This window comes from Protopterus annectens, chromosome 5.part0, assembly GCF_019279795.1.
Source record: "Protopterus annectens isolate FY-2018-M chromosome 5.part0, PAN1.0, whole genome shotgun sequence".
NCBI lineage: Eukaryota > Metazoa > Chordata > Ceratodontiformes > Protopteridae > Protopterus > Protopterus annectens.
In genome coordinates this window covers 1,028,395,473-1,028,406,448 of record NC_056735.1, presented here as the reverse complement: position 1 = coordinate 1,028,406,448, position 10,976 = coordinate 1,028,395,473, and the positions used below count along the sequence as shown (strand labels likewise).

The 10,976-nt window shown below is 35.5% G+C and overlaps 1 protein-coding gene across 2 annotated transcripts in view; it reads left to right on the top strand.

Annotated features, from left to right (window-relative positions):
• Positions 1-9,160, top strand: part of EFNB2 (ephrin B2) — a 77,957-nt gene extending 68,797 nt beyond the window's left edge. For both annotated transcript variants that reach the window (XM_044072747.1, XM_044072746.1), the window contains one exon: positions 5,623-9,160. In XM_044072747.1, coding sequence (XP_043928682.1) covers positions 5,623-6,011 — 389 coding nt within the window. In that variant the 3' untranslated portion in view covers positions 6,012-9,160. The remainder of the gene's footprint in view (positions 1-5,622) is intronic.
• Positions 9,161-10,976: the final 1,816 nt, after the last annotated feature.

Here is a 10,976-nt window from a genome sequence, read left to right as displayed (position 1 = left end):
ATTAATGTTAAGGACAATTGTATGGATTTTACTAATAAGTGCATGCCAGTCTGAGAGACATGTTGATTGTAAGGAACTTACAAGTGTGTAGTATTTTACTATGTTATAAATGGATACCTATTTTTAGTACCTTTAAGTATTGCTTTTGGAAAAGGATGAGTTACTAATTACTGATTCTTAAAATGTGTCTGTAAGAAACCAAAACTTGTTATGCATTTTGTAATTTGTATGTATTTCGCTCTCAATAGAAGAAAAAAATTCACGTCTACAAAACTAAATATATATTTTACTCATCACATCTGAAATATTTACATTTAAGTGGATTTCATATTTTCTAGTTTTATTTTGTTGATGGCTTAAACAAATAATCTTTCAGGAAAAGCAACTATTCTTAAACCTGAAATGTATATGTAATGAAAACTTCAGTTGCCATTGGCAAATCACCTATCTTTATACTTGAAAGGTATTTGCAATAAAAACTTTTAAAGTTGCAACCTAAATGCCATTATGTGCCGCAGTTCCCAACATATTTGCTCTGTAAAGCTGCTTCAGAATTATGATTATTTTAAAGCTCATGCAATATTATCTATTGTCTTCACTTTTATTATATTTGAAAATGTCTCAAAGGGGCATAGTGGAAAATTTTAACTGTATATAATACTGACTTGTAATGTGAAAAAAGGAGCATATAGGCTGATAGTTGTATTTATTTGTGAAGTATATAAAATAAACAGAAAATCTATCGTGTACTTTATAAGTCCCTTCTGACTTATAGACCCTCTGCCTAGCACTATGTGCTGTAGACAGTGAGGTTTGAAGCACTACATGTAAATATGGTATTTTGTGGGAGGAGTCATTGTAAATGTCCCTCCTGTTCCTCTGTTCAGTTATAGCAATTGTACAGTTTAGGATACATAGGCATCCAAAGTGTGCAAGTGTGGGGCACAGGAGATTTCCAAAGGAATTAGTTGTGTGTCACATTCTTGAGGTTCACATCTATGCCTTCCACTGATAGGAGTCTATGCTAGGTGAATCAGAGCCACTTAACCGTGCACAGATAGCTGACTGAGGTATGTCATGCTGCTTGTGAGTAAGATTGTGCAAATGTGCATGTCACTGTCACCTTGTACATGCCAGCACAGGTGTATGTGAGTACAGAGTGTGAGTGTTTCTGTCAGTGTCTGTGTATGAATGGCTGTTGTGAGTGCCTGTGTATGTGTGTGTCTGTCTGTCAGTCTTTTGATGGATTGGGGAGGAGGGGGTCAGTGCCCAACTGTGTTCCTGTCAGTAGCTGCACTATAGCATTGGCGGAAGGTGCTCTGTTGCGTAGTTGTTTCATCTGCACAGTGGAGTGATTCATAGTTGTGCAGATTCTTTGGTAGTGAGATATTGCCCTTTAGGGAACTTGGATGACTGTGTATGTGTGTGCACATAGCACTACAGCTCAAATCAGTTCATCGGCACAGGACAATTTGCACTTCAGTGTTATTGACTATGATTACCCACCATATTGTTCTTTCTATGTATTTATTGCAGCTGACACAAAAGTCATTTAGAATTGTTAGCAGGAGACAGTGTCTTGAGCATATTTCAGTAGCAACAATTTTATTTTATGCTAGTTTAATTGTGCTTGTTTTTTGTTTTATTCATATAGAGCTAGTGTACCCATATAGCTTCTGTGTTAGGAAATATGAAAAGTGTAGATCCCCTGAAAACAGAGACACAATTTCAGATGAAGCACCATGAAATAATTGCTGTATACTATAATTATGCTCCCCAGAAACATAGAAAAGTATGTAACTGGATGCTTTATCTTTTAAGATATTTGAGTTATGCAGGTTATTGATTACACTAAATTATTTGCAAGACATGCCATTATGTTACATCATGTGTAGACAAAGATGTAAAATATTTGGTGTTTGAATGAATATATTTTTATATAAAATGTCATAGGATCAGGGATGCCCTGTGAAAAGTTAAATGCTCAATAGTGCAGGTCCTGAAACTAAGAAAATGTCAGTGCTTTATTACAAAGTAAAGTGTTTTTTTTTTTTTTTTTTAATAAGAGGCCTTGCCACACACAAAGGATATATAATGGCTTTAACCTTCATATCATACCCAGGGTATTGTAAACTCATTGGCCTATCCTAGAATGCCATTCCCTTTTTGGATCTATTGCTAAAATGTAATAATATTTTAACATGCTTTATACAATGGGTGTTATGCTCAGCTATCTTACAGTGATACAGTTAGTGAGAATGGAATTTTTTGTTGTTCATACATTGCAGTAAAAGTAAAGTTGCACTTTATAGGTATCAATGGACTTACTGTGTACTTTCTACCTGACTTCATAGACAGTAATAATTAGTCCTCAGTACAAAATGTATTTGTAGTGTAGATGTCCCTGTTCTGTGCTTCTGATCTTCAGCTCTCTAACTGGGAGTGCTACTTGAGATCAGAAGCCTATCCAAATGTAGACCTTGAAAAGACTCTCTTTTTTTCTACATTTTCTGATGAAACCTCTGTCTGACTCCTCTTATTCCGCAAGCTGTATTCTTTTTATGGTGTTGTCATTAAAGGAGAAAGGCTGTGGTTGTTTATAATAAGCCTGGAGAGTGGCTGTTTACTTCTGAGTGTAACATAGATCCATGAGAGGTTCTGAAGAATGATCTTTATTTTTCTGCAAAGTATATGCATTACATAGACAGACTGAACATTCTACTATTCTGTTCTGTTCTAGCAATTCATTTATCAGTTGTGGAAATGTTGAGCTGTATGTACTTGGTTTATGTAACATCGGGTATGAAAAAGAATAGTATGCAGTACACAGTCTTACGAAGTTTTATTAATTTTCTTTCGGTTAGCAGTGTTTTAACGTCTTTGATGCAGAACACTTGATAGCATTGGTAATTCCTGTCATGGCATTTTTTTCTATGGCCATCCATCTGCAGTAGTCCGTAAGGATATTGAGAAAATATTGTGTAATTAAAAGAGCAAGAAGATAGTCTTGACTTTGCTTGGCTGGATCATGTAGAAGCTCTGAGTACACAACTTTCTTATTCAGCAGTGCAGCCTCTGTGTTTTTCTAATAGTAGCTCTGTCTTTTTATTTTTTACAGTTTCCAGTATATAATGAAAATATACATTGATTGCTCTCTTTTGAGAAATGTACACATATAAATGGCAGAGTACAGTTGTGATTAATGTACATGGATATAGGTTAAGCACTCAAATAACTTGAAACATTAATAATTAACTTCAGCCTTACAAATCCTGTTTAATTGTTACATTTGGATGCATTTAATTTAATAATGATACATTTTCTAGTTAAAGAAAAATATGATTTATTTCATGAGTTTTCTGCATTTCTGTCATTTTACTCATACATAGCATATTACTGTCAGTCTTTTTTGGATCAAGTCTTGTACCACTGAAAATGATACCTAAAATCCCACTGTTTCTCAATAATGGAAACAACACAGCTTTTCATTGTACTAAGATGTAAAAGTTGCGTTTAAGCTGTCCTTTTATGTTCAAGGAGCATCAGTGCAATATGAAGTTCACAAAAAATGATGGGCAGGGGAAATACTGCAAATAACATTACTGAAAACACTGAAAAGATGTACTCCTGTCTTTATTTAACATTTCTTGTGTAAGTTAAGATGTACTGGATACATGCATTTTTTTCATACATGAAACAGTCTATGTATGTATTAGCATAAATCTGAAGCAATTATTGCAGAACAGTGTGGGACTTAGTTCTACAAACCTTAGGAAGCAATTCATGTAGACGGCTAGTACAGACACTAAAGATCAAAGCATAATGTTGCATGTCATTACTACAGTGTTTAGTCAGAGTATAAAGTTACTGAAAATAATCTGAAGAAGGGGGCAAGGATAAGATTGTCTAGGGGCATACCTTTCAACTGTCCAGATTGTTGTAGGATTTCAATATTTTTGCCTCAAATTCCTCATAAAATGTGTAGTTTTCTGGCAAGTCATTGGACTGGAGTCACTAAATAATGACAAGACATTTGAGCATCAATCTTCATAGCCTTCAGAAAATGCATGCCAGTACAAAACTTGTTATCCTATCGATATTCTAAGTTTGTAGGCTCAATATTAAAAATCTATCCTTATTATTGATCTTTTGTCCCCGTATTATTTCTGGTTTTGTCTAGATGTCTTGTGTTAAGATGTTGAGAAGTATTGGACTGAAGTCTGAAGCGTAAATCTTCACTTTGGAAAGTATACTATTTATTGAGGCTTGGTTCACTAAAAGATTATTTGTCATATCTGGGCTACTGAACTGTGATATGGTCAAGGTTGCCACAACCCTTTTCCATTGAGATTTGGCAACCTTAGGTTTTGGAATTGTGATGTTTTGGATGGGTGGTTTCAACTGATAGGTCTTTGGTAAAAACTGCCAAGTCAAACTATGTGATATCTATCAATTCTATCAGACTGTAGTACAAAGAAGAAAAGTGCCATAGTTTTTGATATGGCTGTAATTATATGCATACCATTTGCCAAAAGCCAGGTTTCAATGCACATTAAATCTTTTTATGGCTTGACTGAAGTGTGGAGTATTGTGGTGAGAACCCGCATGTGACACTGACCAATTCTCCCAATAAGCAAATGCTACTTTAGTAAACTTTCAACTAATTCAGACAGAAAATTGGTAATAATTGCAAAATATGAAACCATGGATAAATTTGTTAGAACTTGGGTATTTGTAAGCTCTTAGCATATTGCTTTTATCAAGGAATACTGACTTCTCCAGCATGTATAGATTCAAAGTGTAATTCACTTTGGAAAGTTTAAATGAGTGCAGGAAGAAAAGGGCGGTGAATAGTGTTTGTGAATGCCCAGTGATAATGGCATTTTTGGAAATCTGTTAACTATAGGCATGATTCTTATAGTCCAAGTTATCCTCTACAATATGGATGCACAATATGAAAATAATAATATAAAAAATACTAAAGCCCTTTTCCGCTACACCTTTTAAACAAAGCATCTTCTCTTTCTCTGCTGTCTTTAGTGCCATCTCAGTCGGGTATATATCTGGTAAAAGACAATAGATATGCTGTCCCTTTTCTGCTGTGTGTTATAGAGGTATTGTTGCAGAAATATTTGCTTTTAAGAGAGTAGATCCCAAGCTCACATGTACTAGAATGATTGACTTTTTGTGACATTTAACAAGATAATTAGCACTTCTCAACCCTTTATTCATTTTAATATAGGTTTTGAGTTTATCTTTGAATTTTCATTCTCCTTCATTTTCCTTGGTTGGCGCATAACGAGACAGCCTTTTACATTGTCTATGTTATTATATTATTAACGCTGCATTTCTAAGGTAATGGTCAGCAAAAAAAAAATCTGTAAGTACTTTATTCGGGCATTATTTCCAGTTAGTTTGCTCATATCACTATCTTCTCCACCCCAACCCAAACTGACCTTCATCTTCAGGAGTATTATCTTGATTGTTATATTATATTTTTACATATCATATATTTATTTGTTTAGTGAAGAAAATGTGATGGTCTGTTGCTGCTCAGTAAGAAATGTTGAGTATTGGAGAGTATTTACATCTAAATGCACTTTTTTATATTTAATCCATTAGGTTCAAACTCAGGAGATCCAGGAAAACCAGGGCAGAACCCCGGCATATTTGGTTCTGAGGTGGCCTTATTTGCGGGAATTGCATCGGGCTGCATCATCTTTATCATTATCATCATTACACTCGTGGTTCTGCTACTGAAGTACCAGAGACGGCACAGGAAGCATTCGCCACAGCACACAACAACACTTTCCCTCAGTACACTTGCTACTCCTAAGCGTGGTGGGAACAACAATGGCTCAGAGCCCAGTGACATTATTATCCCTCTAAGGACCGCGGATAGTGTATTCTGTCCTCACTATGAGAAAGTCAGTGGTGACTATGGACACCCAGTGTACATTGTTCAAGAAATGCCACCACAGAGCCCAGCAAACATTTATTACAAGGTCTGAGCAATTTTAGAGAAACTGAGGTGGTGTGTTTGGGTATACTAAGGTAAAAGGCATAGTCAGCTGCTATCTCTTGGACTTTCAGGGGAATTCTTGCACAATACTGACTTGAGCCCAGAGGAATAGACAAACCCTTCTTTGATGAAGAGCTGCCTTAGACTGGATCACTTTTGTGGTATGTGTACTAATCTGGTTAACGTGAACAATCACATGCTGGAAACTGAAAAACAGTTACATAAAACAGCCCATTCCAATGACTTTTCCTGTTCTTACATTTGTCATTGTCAACATTGTATACTGTAGGCATTCTGGCATAAAGAGAAGCAGAGAGAAGCTGGAGTGACCTAGCAACATTAGCATAACTTTTCATCCATTTGAAGATTCTGTAGTCTTCAGACTTGAACTACCATCTTTATCACTTTTGTCTCTGCATGGACAGCTTTGTTTTAAAAACCTGGTTTTTCATGTACACTTTGCAAGTTCCATTTTTTTAGTCTGTCACTGTTAGTTATACTACTGCTACCTGAGGGACTTGCACCCCTCCACATAACTTTTTGTGGCAATCTTTACTTGTTATCATTACAGCGCATTAGAGTTCCTGGCACCATGCATTTGACCACTGCAACTACATTTGAATGGGTGTTGTGTTTATAAAGCTCATGTATGCACATCATAAGCATCCTCTGGCCAGAAGTAGGCTGTCTGCAGGTCAGGAGCTCATCCTACAGGTAGGCTGCATTAACTGTAGTTTATTGTGGCTTGTGGGCCTGTATAATCAAATCCAGAGGAAAGACAGTTTAGGTAGCACTTTGGTATCAGTGGGTGTCAGTCACAGCGAAAGGGGGTAAGACACTAAGTGCAGCAACTGTAAGCTGCACTTTCAGAATTTTAGTGTGATCAAACAGCAGCATGTAGGAAAGAGTATGTTAGGCCTGGTTAACCACTAGGCTGGGTACAACTCTGTTAGTTATGAGGGCACGACAGTGGCAGGTCACTGGTAATTCATTAGGGACATTTATTTAGGTACTGGCAATAATTTATACTGCCTTATAGTCATAAGGATATCTGAGTCTGCTTTGGGGAACCTCTGAAGTAGATCTGGATACTAAACTCTCTATCATGTGAACATAAGTCAGGGAAAGCATTAAAGAGTATAGCAGAGGGTGAAACAAAGTCCATTTAAAGTGTAAGAAACAGAATCAACATAAAATGTAGTGCAGTATTATACAAATAGTCGACTTGTTCAAAATGAATGCTTTCATTTTCATATTTCCAAAAGTGTATAGCTCCAGACAAATTAGGTTTATCAGTAGACTTTGCTGACACTTTTTGCTGCATTGCAGTTCTCTCCCTGGTTAATACAGTGCAGGTACTGTAACAGTTTATCAGTGATTTGTTATAAAGCACATTAAATAATGTTTTTGTGATCCATAACAGAAGGAGTTAATTTAAGAGGGGGAGTGAAACAATATGCTTATTTATAAATAGGTGTGTAGAGCACAATGGATTATAAGGTTTTAAATTTTAATAATATATTCAGTAAGAATGCACAAAATGCATATTTGGTAGTATAAAATTCATTTTTGAAATGAAGTAATTTGAACTGCCAGAATAAAAGAAAATACACATTGGACAATAACTGGTGGGGAAAGAACATTCCAATTCCTCCGCAAAAATGAATAAACAAATAACAGAAGAAATATGAAAATAATAACTTAAAATGTGTGTCACATAATTTGAGGCCAAGAAGTACAATATCAGGAAGTTAGTGTTACTATATTGTATAGCTGTCATTGATAAGCTATATCTAATTTCATTCATTTTCTGTTGTGTTTTCCCCTTGCATTATGGACTGCATTATTTTTCAGAAACATTAAGGTCACCTTAGAGGGGAAATCTACAAAAAAATTTATTTTTCTGTGGTGGCATCCACCTATTTCAAGAATCCTTACTGTACACTATGCAAGATATCTATTACTTTGCTTTGCCACTGTGGAAACTCTTCCTGAAGGAGAATGGAGAAAAAGTGACATTAACTTTTAGGGTTCCCTGACCTATAGAAGCTGCTGCAGAAATAAATTGTCACTAAATGAAAACTCTGCTGACTATACTTGAATTTGAAAACTATATTGATCTGAAATTAAGATACAATTTGTGGTTTTATAGGAAGCAACCAAGATGAAAGCGTGTATGTACAACTTTTCATTGGTGTATCAATATGAGGTTTTCCTGCAGACATCTGGGAATTCTATTAATAAAGAAGGTAGAAATGGAGTTTGGTTACCTCAAGATAATTTCTTATGCAGTTCTGTGTTATCTCTTGGTTGTAATGTGGTCATGACAAACTGTGAAATATACCTGACAAAACAACAGGGAGAATTCTGCATACCATTTAACATGTTCATAGTCCCTCCCAACAAATTAAAAACAAACAATGCAATTGTGCAGTTGTGTCTGGTGCAGAATATGACAATCTATAAATGTTTCAATCTGAAGTAAGCTTCTACTTCAGGTGTTTACTGTAAATGCCTTGCTTGTGTGACTATCCCTAGTTGCCTGAATTTAGAATTTGCACCGTACATTATAAGTGCAGAAGCTGTAAATATGTTTTTAGTAAACGTTTATGGAACTGGGGTGTTACAATAGCCTTATTCTCCTTTTTAGACTTAAAAAGGCACAGCAAAACATTGCAAATGATTTTCTTAACAAGTTTGTGTACATAGAGATTTTTTAAATAAATTCTAAGACAGATGTTTTGTATAATGAAAAATCTGAATTTTGTTATGTATTAGGTATAGCTAGTTCAAAGGCAGTGTCACTCCCCTTTGCACTGTAATGAAATAATTGGACAGAAAAAAAGGTTGCCAAATTGACTGCTGAATATTTGTGCCATAAGTGTGTACCATAAATATTTATTTAAAATTTCTTTTGTCCAGTTTGTAAGTAACACAGTATTATGCTTGCATTATAAATGTCTTTTTTTCTTTTTTTTCTAAATGCTTGATATAGGCTGTCATGGGTCTTAGGTTTGCTTGAGTTCCACATCACAACTTTTTTTGCCCAAAAAGTAAACAGATGTTGTTAAACTTCACATTCCACAGTCTGTAATGAACCAAGTTTGTCCATAAATAAAATGACTTTTCCTATGGAAACGTTGTCTCTGTGTTTTATGAACTTTGAAGATCCCTGTGCTGGTGCAGTGATGGTATGCATTTTGTGGTCTATCTTTTATATTGTGCTTGCAGGCTGCAAGATGTGTTAGTCTGTGATTACAGTAAATCCACTTAATGACACTAAGGAATATTAATCCTGCTTTTTCTCACACATTTAAGACAGTTTGTTTGTGGTTTCTTCAAAATATTTTTTATATGCCCCTGCACTTTCGCAAACTTCAGTAGCTCCTACGCTCCTGCCTTGTAATATGAAATGTCGAGTGGCAAAACCCCTGAGCATCAGAAAAGCCAAGCGATAATATCTGAAACACAGAATAGTGAAAAAAATAACCGTGTTTTTTTTTTTTTTTTTTGCCTGGGGGAGCCCTTCGCTCCTAAATGTTGGGGTGGGCAAGTCTCCCCAACTTATATATACCAACTTCAGGGTTCCACCATCTTGAAGAGAGAAATATCCAAAATGAAGAGAATCACTCTTGGCACACACTTAAAAGCACATCAGCAGTGAGGTCATGTGGAAAACGGTAACTGGCATTGTGCTCCTTAACATCTTGTGCTTTGGGCAATTGATGCTCTGGGAATCCTAACTTTGCTGCTGCAGAGATACCTTGAATCACATCTTCAAATACTTACTGGTTCTTAACACTGCAAGTAATAGAAATGTCTTTGTGAAGAAGTCATGTGCAAATCTTGATGTATTTGGTCTGCATGGTTTGTTACCTGGGCTTTATTTTCAGTGAGCAAAAATGATGGATTTTATGTGTGCATAATTTCTGACAATGCAAGATTCAGTTAGGCTGTGGCACATATATGGCCTTTCTCTGCTGTTTCTCTACTTTTTTCCTACATTTTGAAATATTTCTGATGATAGCCAGTCAATGCATATCACAATGCTATAATCTAAGAAATGGTATCACCCTGCTCCTCAAATGCAGTTTCATTACATAACTCTGCTTCCTTTTCATTTAAGTTTTTTTTTTTTTTGTCATATGTGTTTAAGAAGACTATTTGAGGTCATAGAACTCCTGAACTGTAATAGTTACAAAAGACAATAATACTGCACTTTAGTCAATGAACAGAAATGTTGTCTTGTCCGTGTTTATCCATGATTTGTGCTGCTGCATCCTTAGCATTCCCTGGCTCAGTTCTGAATGAATAATGATCAAGGAATGCAACACAGAAGGTAATGCAGTACTTGCAGAGGTCATGGCATCTAATGAGGTGCACACAGCTTGGCCACATCTACCAAACTGCATAACTTCAGCATCCTAGGGATCTTTTCTGCAGTCAGTAGCTGCGATCCTGTCAATGTGATATTGCTGCCAGACAGTTCCTAGCCGTTAAGACTAGTGTTAGCAAAAAACAACTGTGGAGTGCAGCAAAGATTTGTTGCACTGTGGATATGCTTGTTGTTTACTTAGGTCAGAATTTTTTTACAGCTTACTATTTACGTTCTCAAAGCTTGTGTATGCAATGCCATCATCAGAGTTCAGTAAAATAAAATAAAATAAAATAATCTTCTCAACATCTGAAAAAAAAAGAATCTGTGGTTCATTAGGATTTCAGTCTCCAGTGCAATGATTATTGTCAATTCCATTCATTAATTTATTAATTCTGAACAGTAAATGAAATGTGCACAGTTTTTTATTAATTATTTACATTTTAGAGGGTATTCTAGAAGAAAGAAAAGTCCAGTGCATGAAAAAAAAAAAAAAAGATCAGAATTGTAAATTTTATTTATTTATTTATTTATTTATTTATTTACATTTGTTGACCGGGAGTGTCCGACTGGACATAG